The sequence below is a fragment of the Corylus avellana genome, chromosome 3 (assembly GCF_965113065.1).
Source record: "Corylus avellana chromosome 3, dhCorAvel1.hap1.2, whole genome shotgun sequence".
Classification (NCBI taxonomy): Eukaryota; Viridiplantae; Streptophyta; class Magnoliopsida; order Fagales; family Betulaceae; genus Corylus; species Corylus avellana.
In genome coordinates this window covers 10,625,085-10,639,566 of record NC_142492.1, presented here as the reverse complement: position 1 = coordinate 10,639,566, position 14,482 = coordinate 10,625,085, and the positions used below count along the sequence as shown (strand labels likewise).

General features: G+C 32.9%; 1 protein-coding gene across 1 annotated transcript; it reads left to right on the top strand.

Annotated features, from left to right (window-relative positions):
- Positions 1 to 6,190: 6,190 nt before the first annotated feature.
- Positions 6,191 to 7,102, top strand: LOC132176725 (protein LURP-one-related 4-like). The gene is made up of 3 exons (XM_059589009.2): positions 6,191 to 6,418; positions 6,532 to 6,750; positions 6,968 to 7,102. The coding sequence occupies exons 1-3, from the start codon at positions 6,191 to 6,193 to the stop codon at positions 7,100 to 7,102; spliced, it is 582 nt and encodes a 193-aa protein (XP_059444992.2).
- Positions 7,103 to 14,482: the final 7,380 nt, after the last annotated feature.

Here is a 14,482-nt window from a genome sequence, read left to right as displayed (position 1 = left end):
CTGTCCAGTCTTGATCAACAGCCCCGATCGATGGGCGTTTGTGGTCCGATTGAGCTGAAATTTTGCAGGGACGTTCATAACACATGAATCTACATTATGAACGGTGGAGATTGGATTCTGAGCATTCTATATCAGTGTTTGAGCTCGTAAACAGTAGCCTCTGTATTTTGGAACTGAATTAAGCCAACACAAGAACTAACAAACTCCCCCTTTGGCAATTCAGTGACAAAACCAAAATGCCGAGCCAATCCCATCATCTCCCCATATTTACTCCCCCTTTTTGTCACAGAATGACAAAAGGTCTTCATATTTCCTGAAACACTTCACAAAATATATTAAGGCAAATGTGGAACAGGAATACAGAAATAAAACTCATGATCACAAAAAAATGACGTAGAATGCAAGATCATGAACACACATCACCAAAAACTCCCCCTCAACATATGACTCAATAATCAACAAGAAGCTAAAAAATGCGAAACATGTTTCTCCCCCTCAAAAGTCAAATGAACACAAATGATAACACATTAATGACTCATGTATTGCACAATGAATATCCCAAACATGCTCCAAATATGCAAAACATACATGATACTAGAAATGGCTAGAAACTCATATTGCTTAACCCAAGCCAAGAAAATGTTTCATTCAACCTATGCTTGTGTGGTGTGTGGGTAAGCCATCCAAAGAGAAAAAATTTCAATTTACAAAATGAGGAGAAAGTTTCACCACCATGAGGTTTTGACAAGTATATCAAATCAAAAGTCAAACCTTATCATACTAGGACCTAGCCACTCTCATCCTATACAATTCTCTTTGTAAAATATTTTGCACAAGTTTGACACAGTGAAATAAATTCCTTTTGGAATATGATCTTTTGATTTTATTTGTTTCACTATTTTGTTTATTTTTCTCTTTGAGAAAGTGTCATTAAACTTTTGGTGCTTATCACAACAGAGAAAGCAGGAATTTTTAAGCCCTAGGTTCAACTAGCATATGATCAATTTGAAAAATATTACTAGTCAAAAACCTCATATGGTTACCTAACAGACCTCACAAATAAAGTGAAACAAAACCTCAATTTAAGCTTAAATGTGCACAAAAGATAAAGCATAGGCAAAATGTACCACATAAGCTCAGGCTTTAGGTAACCACAAAAACAAGTCCATTGACACAAATTTTCATCTCATGCATATTAAGAACATTCCAAGACGTGAGGAATTACATCCATAAAACGCAACATGAGAAATTAATGGACTATCTAGTTGCATAAGACAAAAGAAAGAAAAGGAAACAATCAAAGTAACATATTTTTGCCTTTTTGAAATTTTTCACAAAAGAAATGCACACAAAAGAAAAACAAATGCAAAACAAAGAAAAATGCAATGCAAAACAAAACAACATGCTTGAATTGAGATTACAACAGGCAAGACATGAATGTCCTTTAGCATTAAACTTTCATCACATCTTATAGGTCCCACTACAAAATAATGATTTGGTTTAATAATTACTTCTAGGTCTTCACAAGACATTACACATTCCTGAACATTTGATTAGCAAGTAGACAAAAATCTTGGTGGTCCGCACACAACATCTCATCTATAAGCTTTTCAAAGATCATGATATATGAATTTCTTGAAAAATCCTTTATGAATATGCCTCAAAACATGAATCTCAAAACAATCATGTATATACTCTTCATACAGAAAGTGTAACAACAAAAACAATGCAGTGCATAAACAATAAAGCAAAAACAAAAAAAAAATGCAAAGCAAAGAAAAATAACACGCTCCAGGATATTCAAAAATAAGCAAAACAATCAATCCTAGGTATGTTATTGACTCACCTAACTTTAGGTGAGATCACTACCACTCCCCCTCAATGGGTGAATGGTATAATCCTTCCTAACCCAAACCTTATTCAATAAAGGTGTAGAGACGTGAACATTTTCAAACTTGTCTACTCTAGATACACCTCCCATCATCATTACCAAACCCTCATAATCTTTCCTAGAAACAAAATTTTTATTTTTATGCACATGAGGTTTCAATTTAAAACAGTTGGGTCGAATGTGACCAACTTTTCCACAATGATGACAAGTAGGGATAAACCTTTTAGGAGGTAGATTCCTAGGAGGATGGACGACTCTATATTTGGGATAAGATACACAAGATTCAATATGAATTTTCTTAACTTTCTTACCTTGTGAGGTCGAGGCAGCTGCTGTTTTTCTTTTAACCACAGAGTCTTCTACTTTTTCTGATTTAACAAATATTATCTCGGAAGTATAATCATTGTTAGAAGACAAAGCAACATGACAATCAAAACTTAACTCAGATTTATCACAATCAGAGTTCTGAGTATGTAACATATTCTCAAGGGAATTGCTAGAGAATTTTTCCAATTGAGTTTCTGACTCTTTTAATTTATTCTCTAACAAATCAACTTTAGAACCTAAAACAGAATTTTCAGATTTTAAAGAATCAATTAAAGCATGTGATTCAGACAATTTAGTAACAATAGATTCATTCACATGTTTAAGATCTTGAAACTCCCCCAAACAATTTGTGTATTAATGTCTCAAAAGAGTGAATTTTTCCAACAAATTGTTGAAGGAGTTTATAAGATCATATTCCCCTTGAGAAGTATTTATAGCAAACATGAGTCAACAGATCTCACTCAAGAATTTAATCCAAACAGAGTGAACCCGCTCTGATACCAATTGAAAAACGCTATGCCGACTCCAAAAACTTGTTTATCACAATTTATGCGGAATTAATATTATGAAGTAATAAACAATTCAATCACCCAAAATATATAAAGCAATAAAGAGGCAGACACAGATATTTTGGTTACGAAGAGGAAACCTTTTAGAAACCGATCTAAAAGTAAAACCTCTCCGGGGCAGCCAAACCCAGGAAATCACTATCAAAAGATTATCCAGAGATTACAGACACTAGGAACACTTACAACCCTTTGCAAGACCTTGGCTCTGTAAGATCGACAAGCCTACAACTCGTTTCCGCGCTCACAATCTTCTTCAACGTGATTCTCCTTTACCGGACCCTTCCGATAGACTTCTCAACCGTAGATTTATCAAAGGAATAATTAAAACTCTAAGAGATTTAATTTAACGCTCACCACATATGATCTCTCTTAGCACAGCCTCCGACGAACTCTCTGGGGGTGAAAATTCGTACTTCTATCTTCTATAATGATGTATATATACCCCCGACAAAACCCTAGACTTAAACCACTTAAAATCACGTTTTTGGGCCTCAAACTTACGGGGTGTCCGGACATGTTAATGGGCTGTCTGGACACGGCTTTGCGGAGCAAAATTTGAGTTTCTGGAAATGAGATCCGGACCCGGGGAAGGCATGTCCGGACATGGGTGAAACAGCATTCTGGAAATGCTGTCCAGTCTTGATCAACAGCCCCGATCGATGGGCGTTTGTGGTCCGATTGAGCTGAAATTTTGCAGGGACGTTCATAACACATGAATCTACATTATGAACGGTGGAGATTGGATTCTGAGCATTCTATATCAGTGTTTGAGCTCGTGAACCGTAGCCTCTGTATTTTGGAACTGAATTAAGCCAACACAAGAACTAACACATAGGATTAACAAGTTAACCACTAACTAATTAAATTCACGTCAATTTATAAGAAAACTCGTAATAAAAGTTATAATACCCCGATAACATGCACTTGCACAAAGGCAGCCTCCATAGTTAAAACAATTTTATACTCTTTGTGCTCCCATTGAAAGCACAATATACTCTTTTATTACAGCCTCCATAGTCCATATAGAATTCTTTCATCTTCTTCTTGCTGCTGCCGCCCGGGGGTGGGTGAATCCTTTTTTTTTTTTTCCCCACTTCTGGAAAAGAAAGGGATCTCTTTCATCCTTCAGGATAAGCTTCCTTTAAAAAATATTAACAAAAAATAAAAATCCCCACTTCATTTATTATTTATGTGACAATGAATACATTTGATAGGCTGCATTAGGTAAATCTGCATCAAAATCACTGTATTTTTACTGGGATTACACATCAGAGATGCAGGTGGTGTAATTGCATGTTAGGTACCCGACTTTGGCAATGCGTATCAAGTTGGGGTATATATTAATATTCCATAATAAGATCACTGTTGTTTGTGTCACTCTCCTGCCCCCACTTGGTTTTCTCAATACAATACAATATACATATATATCACCTCATTCATCCTTATCTATATATATCTAAAATTGAAGGCATGCATGTACAAGATTCTTCAAAGCAGTCATCCCCCAAGTTGTAGGATACAATAATGGAATTTATAATATTAATTAAATGATTAAATTAATCTACTTAAGCTTTTGAGATGTTGGTGATTTTGAGCTTTGTTTTCATCATTTATCTCCAGTTTCAATTATAAATAATTCACGTGTTAGGATTCGTTTACTAAGGAGAATATGCTTTAGAGATTATGGTGATTTAATAGACTTAATTTCCTCCCTCTATGCAGCCAGCTAGTCAGCAATGCTACAATTATATAATGGCACAAAACAATATATGAGAGGTCTCTTTTGTTGCCGTACTTTATATATTAAGACTAATTGGCTTGTGAATTCATTGGTTAGTTTAATGCACCCTCGACACAATGACGAGACTAGAATCTGTGCTCATATTTGCATGACAAAAGGTAATCCATATATATACTAAAAAAGAAAAGAAACAACTAGGGTAAACATAGGATTGTATCATATATATATAGAGAGAGAAATTATAAAATAAAATTTGCTGTTTTGCTTGATAAAAGGAATAATGTGTTAAAATAGAGGATATTTTTCATATTGTGTTGATTTCATTTTTCTTCTATAGTATTTATCATAGATAGCTTCGGTAAGATTTGATTACCTTTAATTTCTTAGTTAGCTTCCTTTCGCTTACCTTACTTTCTTTATAAATAGGGTTATATGTAACATGTTAATAAAATCAAAGCGTAGTCTTATGCGACACCTTCGAATGATGGACATTGGCCTCTAAGATCGAACCACCTCAAATTTGTCTCTTTCTTTATCTACTTCTGCCTTTTTTTTTTTGGTTCCATATTTCATTTTAGTATAAACTTCTACAGAATGAATTCGTCTATATAGTTGGTATTTGGATCATAGTAAACCAATTTGCACCCATTAGTTTTGAATGGCAGGTGATCACTATGAATCATGAGTTTGGTTTGCCGGCGGTGAAAAAATTATTGGAGATCTTTCTACAAAAATTAACCGGAAACATCCCTCTAGTAAAAAAGTAACTAGAATTCTTCTCCAATCTTGTAACCTTTCACCATTAATTTTTGCACAGGAGATCTCTGATATGATAATTTTTTCAAAGGAAGTAAGCCAATGAATAAACTTGCAGCAAACTAGTTCTTTCCAAACCTATGTCAGCTTACACTCATGAAAAGTAAGCCTATGACCTAATTAATTTGGTGGCCAGCAACTGATGATTATAATTGAATGATTAGATAAGCATATTAGAAAGGGTTTGATAAGGTTGAAAGCAACTATGGATAAAAATAATGCACAAGGAATGTGTGCCCCTTTTATTCCCTAATTGCAAAAAATTGTCAATCTCGATCTGTTAAGTATAATATATATAGAAGCTAGCTTCATATGACTTGCAGGGCGCTTCCTTTGTCCTTTAGGAGACCCTTTACCCACCCAAAGGGCCCGACTTTCACAACATTTTAAAACTATGCAATAAAAGGTTTAAAAAAGAACACATTTATAAAGGGGGGCTGCACTTTATTTTTTTTATTTTTATTTTTTATAATACATTTTCAGAAGGAATATGTATAGAAGACTGCTCTTTGCAAAATACACTGAAAAGTATCTATGTATACCTAAACAGACATGCCCAAAACGTTTGTTAATCATAGTTGACCCAATGCAACCAATCACTTCCTAGGTTATTTAGCTAGTGCACTTTCACTATTCTAGAAACCCAATTAAACAACGAAAAGGCTACGTATGTAGCCAATTAAATTACTAGAATAATAGAAATATATATTAATTAATCACCATGCTTAGTTTCTATATATCCATTAAGGATGGTGGAGTATATAAACAAGCTCTCAGACAGGTTTCTGTACCATTATTCCAAACTTTTTTTTTTTTTTTTTTTTCCAAGTATCTTCCTTTTGATCAATGGCGAAAGTGTACCCTCAAGTTCCAAGTTTTTCTCCCCACATGACTTCAAAGAGAGAATCATTTACTGTATGGATGAAATCTCTTGTTTATCAGACAAATGGGTGCACTGTTTACAACACAAATGGTGATATTGTTTATCGTGTCGACAACTACGACAAGAAAGGTAGCAATGAAGTTCATCTCATGGATCTCCAAGGCAAAGTTCTTTTTACTATACGACGGAAGGTATATTAATTGCTTACTGAATTTTCAACTAATTTGCTCAGAAAAAAAAAAAAAAAAAATGAAGACTTAATTAAAAGAAAATTTGGTTTTTGTTTTTTGTAATTATTTTGCAGAAACTTCTAGCTTTTGGAGGGTGGGATGGATATAGATGCAACGATTCTTATATAAACGAAAAGAAGCCATGGTTTCAAGTTAAGAAGTGCTATAGAATATTGCTCAAGGGAGACTTAGGTTTCCAAGTTACTGTCGGTTGTGACAAGTTCTGGATAGTTCGTTTGGCTGGAAAAACAGCATTTAGAATAGTGAATATTGATGGAGATATTGTTGCAGAGGTGAGTAGATTTCTTAATTTGTAGATATTCAGGTTGTTTGGTGGGTTCAGTAGACTGATATACGACTGTGATAGGATTGGGATGACGTAACTGTTATATGGCAGTAATATATATAACGGTTGGTTGTTATTGTTCTAGTTTTGAAATTAAGGTTATGTGAATGAGATTAAAGGTTGCTTACATGTTTTTGTTCTTGTGTTCGGATTTGTGGATGCAGGCAAAACCAAAGCAGGCATCTTCTGGGGTACTGTTGGGCGATGATGTTTTGGCTTTGGTGGTGGAGCCTCATATGGATCATTCCCTTATGATGGCTCTATTGATTGTCTATGGACTGATCCGACGTAGAATGTGAAATGATTGAGTTTTGCTTCTGATCGAGTCTTCTGATTCAATTTTGCTTCTCCTCACTGTTTTATTTTATATATATATATATATATATATAGAGAGAGAAAGTTCTGTTTGTATTAGCTAGGGTTTTTTTTTTTAGATGTGAAGAGAGAGTAGATATATATGGAAATGGAAGAAGGAAAGAGAGACAATATTCTATTCATTCATTATATAAAAGCCAGGCATGCAGTAATATATAGCCTTTCAGTGTCTTCAGTCTTTTTTCAGTTAATTGCGTTAGTATTATCGCAATTCAACTTCTAAAATTGCGGTTCCGTTTATGAAATTATATATGCAATGTTTAAAATGCACTGCTTACCTGTCATTTTGTTTACTTAATTAACACACTCCAAAATAATAAATTTCTATGATTTTGTTTAAAAATGCGTTTTTGATGCGAAATTGGGGGCTAAACCCATTCACCACTAAAGGTTATGTCCACAGAGTTTCAGCATGGTCTCACTATTGTTAAAGATAAAAGATCAAAGCCACGTATAAGATAACTCATAAGCGGAATCACGGAGAAAAATATTAAAGCCACGCACAAGATAACCAACAAAAACTATTCTTGAGAAACAATACAGAAAGCGTCAATTACATTTGTACTAAACCCTAAAGTCGAACTCATAAAAAATTTCATTTAAACCGTAGCACTTCCAACATCGACGAAATTGATTATAAACCAGGTTAAACACAAACAGACTCCGCATAGCCTAATTAACCGACCCTTAAAAGCTTTCAGAATATTGCTGTTGTGTTTATAAGTTTGACTCCCAAAAACAGGTGAGCAAAGCACTGGGTGATATCATAGGCATATAAAGTATTCAATAAACTCAAGTTTATCTCCAACATCATTTAAAATGCCGACAAGTTTATTCATTAGAAAAGAAAATGCCAACAAGTACATATCAAATATGCAAAATTTTCCTAATTATGTATATATTTGGATTTCAGACCCTTTGATCATGCATAACAAAGCTTCAAGATAGCAGTCAACGTCCAAAAATAATAATAATAATAATAAGAAAGAAAATAACTCAAACAAAAGGGAATGGCACGTAGCTAGCTAGCCGTGGTGTATATGAACTGTAGATGGTGGTGACCCCTATATTAATCCAAACAAATCTCATCTCCAAGTTTACATTAATTTTAAAGAAAAACATAAGGCGATGGAAATTAAAATAGAACGGTGACAGAGAAATAGAGAAAATAGATTTTATGTGGTACGGTTTTATTATAAAATATCATTATTTATAGGATAGTGGAGACCGGAGAGAATACAAAATGGTAAACGAGATCAAATCAAATCATATTTGAATACAATCAAGTTTGACTATAGAATATTACAAATAAATCTCTTATAAAATCAAATCCCATAATATAATTCTAACAAATTTTTGTGATAGCTATTGCTTAATTACACATTGATAAAAACAGCTTGTAGATAAATGCTTAAATATGTGAGAGTCCGGAAGCCATGCATCTTCTCCGTTTCAAGAAAATAAGGGAAGTTGATCTCAATCTTTGTTTCAAAATTTCGAGTAATTCTAAAAGTCTCTCTTGTGTCTCTCTTGAATCTCTCCAATAATGATGTAGCTATTAAAATCATAATTTGATCAAAACCCAGTAATGATCAATCATAAGTCCAATGGTGATTTTAATAGTCAAATCATTTTTGGAGTGACTCAAGAGAGACACAAGAGGGACTTGTAGCATTACTCCAAAATCTCAAACTTAGAACTAGACCTTTGTCTTATATGGATAGAGTTGTTATCCTAACTGGTTAAAAGAACTTCTATTCCAGATTAATGTTAGAAGGAGGACTATATAAAATGAGAACTTATATATATATATATAGTCTTTCCACCATAAAATGAAAATAACTTATATATTTACATCATTATTAGATGACCTTGCAAAATTCTACAAAATATGGACAAAGTTTTTCTCAAACTTCTATTAATCTGACTCCAACTTCTATATATTAAACTCATATCTATTCTTAGAGCATGCAGTTTTCACGTGCATTTTTTAAAATATATGTAGATGAGAATCAAGTACTTTGTACTCAATTTAATAGACCGGATTTAAAAAAGAAAAAAAAAATTCTTCAACTAAATTTAAAAGAAAACTACCTTCATATAGGTATTAACTACGTACCATTGTAGCCTCTGCGCAGTCTATGCCACTATGGCATTTCTGGACTGAAAATAAAATAAAATAAAATAAAAATAGCTGCATTTTTCACTTTGTGTGCTTCGCAGGTGGACCTGACTAGTTGAGATTCACTCATATAAATTTTTCCTTCTTGATCCAAGCGTGCATTGTCACAATTCTTTTAAGTTTTTTATTTATAATTTCACCTCTAATTTGTTTTTCTATGAGTTTATTATAGATTTTCAATGGGTGTTATATAATATTTCAAAATTCAGTCAACTAAATTGACATTTGTCTTAAAGCATGTAATTCTTTTAAGCATTAATTTTTCTTTTTTTGTAAGTATTAATTTTAAAAATACATGAAAAAATACACGTTGTAAGAACGAACGTCAATTTAACAAACTAGTTTGAAAAAAAAAAAAAAAACTGTCCTATGTTGAATACCCTCTAATATTCTTTTTTTCTTTTTTAATTTCTTAATATTACAAGTCTTGCAAAACAACTTACAAAGATGGAGTATTTCACCTAATCATGTTTATTGAAATCAAAAGTAGTTGAAAATTTCATGACAACAATTCCGTACAAATAACTTTAAAAAAATAAATAAATAAAGACTCCAAACCGTGCAAATCCTCCTTCCTCTTCATATTGTACTTGTTTAATTGTAGTAGTTATGTAAGCCACCTATATATTTAGTGTATCTATCCCTGAACATACTCTCTCTCTCTCTCTCTCTCTCTATATATATATATATATATGGACCTTGTCCATATATTATATATGAATACCCATATACATGCCTTAATTAAATTAAATGTGATCAATCGGATCGGACCAATCAAATAAATGAAATACTTTGACACCTCACTTGATCCATCTTTTATTTTACCTCTTTTTTCTTGAAATTTCCACCAAATTTCTCGTTATACCTGCTTTGTAATTAAAATAGTATCATTTTGTTTACTCAAAAAAATAGTATCATTTTGTCAACGCCCTCAACCGAGTGTTTTTTTAATAAAAGCACAATTTTTTGGCACAACTTTGACACAAATTTTCTCCTATTTTTTATTTAAAAATAAAAATAAAAAATAAAAAATGAAATAACATCCTATGTGGTCATTTTTTTATTTGGAATTTTTTTAAAAAATAAATGGTATTTTTCTTCATAAAAATTGTCATTTTTTTTGGGGAAAAATACAAAATCAGTCCTTGTGGTTTACTTGATTTGCAATTAACTCCTTATAGTATCAAAATAAACTCAAAGGTCCCTAAGGTATGCCAAAAAAATAATTTAGTCCCTACGGTCAAATTTCGTTCACTGACTTAACAGATTATTATAATATGAAACGTTAGAACCAATAAAATTGTGATACTTGTCATATTTAAGTCAGTGTCACACTAACATAATCTGTTAAATTAATGGACGGAATTTGACCGTAGGGACTAAATTATTTTTTTGGCATACTTTGAGGACCTTTAAGTTCATTTTGATACCACAAGAAGTTAATTGTAAATCAGGTAAACCACAAGGACTAATTTTTCTTTTTTCTTTTTTTTTTTTTTAAAAAAAAAAAAAAAAGGGTCATTATTATGAAGAAAAATACAATTTTTTTTTTAAAAAAAAATACCAAATAAAAAAAGAACCACATAGGATGTTATTGCTTCAGAATTTTTTTATTTTTTTTTTTCTTAAAATGACCACATAAGAGAAAAGTTTGGCTAAAATTGTACCAAAATTAAAAGTTGTGCCTTTATCATGCATCTTTTGGGAATAAGTAATGTTAGGGACCATCTTTGTATCCTCTTTTTATCCTCTTAAAGTTGATGTGGCTTTCAAAATCACTATTAAATTAAAATTCAAGTATAATTCATCTAAAATTTAATGGTGATTTTAAAAGTCACATCAGCTTTAGGAGGATAAAAAAATGATAAAAAGATAGTCCTTACCATTACTCTTTAAAAAATAGCATGCTCTCATTTCATGTGAATTAATATACATGATTTTTGTCATTTTTTATTTAGTTTGAAAGTAATGTTACTTTTCACATTTATTATATATTGGTCGACATAATAATGTAATTAATATATTTTAAGTAATTTTTTATATTAATCACTTAAAACATATCACGTCAATCATGACCGTGAAGATACCTCAATCTTATTGGAATAGTTGCGCTGCCACTCTTATATAGTCGATCGGAGTGAGAGCGCAGCCATCCCTTTGAGGTGATCTCTCTCTCTCTAAACATTCTTATTTTTTTATTTTTTAAATTGTTTTTAAGCAATAAGTTAGCCCCTATTCTGTTAAATTTAAGCACTTGCTCGAATTATGTGTGTGAAAATGGTAGGTAAGGTGACGATGATGATTTCGAGATTATGATGACGATGATGTCTTTTTTTTTTTATAGGAAACATCGTGGGATTCTTGTTAAAAAAATCAAACCCAAATTTTTTGTTGTTGGCTAAAATAAGAAGTGGCCCATTTGAATTATTTGCCCTTTATTTCTGGCTTTCTTACTCTTTTTTTTCCTCCTCTCTTTTTTTGTGGTGGGGAAAGAACTTTGAGAAAGGAGTGCCTTACTTATTTCATAGTAGCCTCGCCAGATAGTCCCCACACCTCTCCATTTTAAGTAGATGATGAGTTGGGGAGGATTCATTCATGGTTGCGAATAAATTATACAAATTTAGTAGTATAGGTATTGTCATCCCAAATGGCCAATAGTGCCCATCCTTCCCCCCAACATACATTTTCACTTCAAAGAGAAGAAAGAAGCGTTCACTATACATGACAGTGCAAGAGCATTCAACAGTAGTAATGAAGCTTCTAGCGATGTTAAATCTGTTCTCCCGATATATTGCCTTAAGAAGTAATGTTATAAGTAGGACTTTTGTCTTCATTTTACTCTTTTATCTTTCAAAAGTAACGTGACTTTTAAAATCACCATTACATCAAAATTCAATAGTAATTCATCCCCAATTTAATGGTAATTTTGAAAGCTACATCACTTAAAAAAAATAAAAGAATAACAAAAGTCTTACTTATAGCATTACTATGTTATGAGTTATTGCAGCTGGCCTAATCTGCCCCCGGCATCAATACATGTGGCATCAATACATGTGGATGAAATCACTTGTGATGAGTACATGAACCTGACCCCCCCCCCCCCCCCCCCCCCCCCAAATGGGAAATTTGATAACTATACCAAAATTACTATGATTGGTGGGTGGAGTGGCCTAGTTGCCATCACGATCAGCTATATTATTGACACAGCCCAAGGAGCCAGCCTGGTGGAGGGAGACCACGCTCATGTTGTCATGTGTTCATGTATGTTTGATTAATGAAATAATCCCCACCTGCAAACAGAGATCTTTGTCTGAGAAATAAGGATGCTTAAATTAAAGCACCTCTCAGCCATTAAATGCATGTTCTTAATATTACAAGAGCCCCTATCAATGAATTGATAGAATGGTAAACAAGTCATAAGGATAATCACATCCAAGGGATAAAAATTAAAAATTAAAAAATAAAATAAAACGGTTGGATTTAAAGAAGAGAAAGATTAGCATATGATGTTTTTCTTCATTAATTTTCAGAAAAAAATTTTTTTTTTTTTTTTTTGGTAAAGAAAAATTATTTATTTAGTCCTTAAGATTTGCAATTGTATCAATATGATCTTTTGATATTAAAAGTATCTTAAAGATTCATGGGGTAAGCTATCTGCCCAAAATAGTTCTAATTGTCAACCGTTTGACAGAAACCGTTAGATGCATACATAAATCAACATTATAAGCAATCACCGATTTACACATGGGTTAGCTAATGACTCAACTAGTTATGATCTTATAATTGTACCCCCAAAAATTAAAAGAAGAAAACTAAAAAAAAAAGGGGGAGGGTGGGGGGGTTAGCCGATTGCCTCTTATTTGTCAAGGGGTAGCCTCTCCTCATAAAGGGGTGGCGGGCAACCCCTTGTACGGTGACGGGAGGTTGTCCCCCTATGAGGGAGGTCGCCCTTCACCCAACTTCACCTCAAAAGGGGCGACCGAACACCCCCTCCCTTCCCAACTAGTAAGGGACAACCTCCTCTCACCATATGAGGGGCGGCCCTTCTTTTATTTTATGTCTTTAAATACGGGATAAAATTATTTTAGCAGGCTGATTCATTTGATATGCCTCATGTCAATCGGTAATTGTTTGTGACATGGATCTTAATGTGTATCTAATGGTCGCTATTAAACGATTCACAACGTGAACCATTTTGAACAGATAACTTACCCTAAGAATCTTTAAAATACTTTTGATGCATCAAAGATTAGTTTGGTACGACTTTACACTAAAGGGACCAAATAAGTAAATTTTCCTTAATTTTGAATTCAAGATATGAGTTATATTTATCAGTCTTTCAGTGAAAGATTAATAGAACACGTTAAAACTTCATTTAATTTAAAAAGGTCTTTTCTTTCCCTCATATATGTTATATTAGTGAGTAATGCTCCATACTACATCTCTATTTTATTTATATCTCATTGGGTTGATGTAGCAATGCCTACTAGCCCTAAGTTTTTTGTTTTTAATAAGGGTTGATTGAAACGCTAATGGGCACTATCACATCAGCCTAACAGATGGAATAGGGGTATAGTGTATATGAAGCATGTTATACAACTTGATGACATGGTAGGAATTGTTTTTTAATAACTAATCAACACATATCATTAAAAGTATAAACGTCCCTAAGTACAAAAGTCTACAAGAGGAAGCACATAATTATAACGAACAAAAAGAACAAGGAAATCACTATCGTCAAATATGGAAAATAAGCGACTGTCCAAAAATACAAAATTTTGAAGAATAAAGACTTAATCTCCTCTAACGTTCTCTCACAGTTCCCAAACTTTTGTCATTCATTTCACTCTCTAAACACCATAAAAGGCACATAGGCACATAGGCACCATCTTCCATATAACAACACTCCGTGTAATGCCACTCATCTACCAACAAGCGTATAGGTCGTAGGTCGACTACACGTCTGGGAAGCACACTTGCAAAAAAAAATAATTAGGAGCTGATTTTCACTACCACTCATCCCAGTTATAACAATCAGCTCAATAGCATTACTCATTCTACATATGCATTGCACGAATACAATTGAAAGTGCTATAGACAAAAATGTATTTATCTTAACAAG

Coding starts and splice junctions, on each gene's coding strand:
- LOC132176725 (XM_059589009.2), top strand. CDS start 6,191: ATGGCGAAAGTGTACCCTCAAGTTCCAAGTTTTTCTCCCCACATGACT. Junction 6,419..6,531: donor TTTTTACTATACGACGGAAG/GTATATTAATTG, acceptor ATTATTTTGCAG/AAACTTCTAGCTTTTGGAGG. Junction 6,751..6,967: donor ATGGAGATATTGTTGCAGAG/GTGAGTAGATTT, acceptor TTGTGGATGCAG/GCAAAACCAAAGCAGGCATC.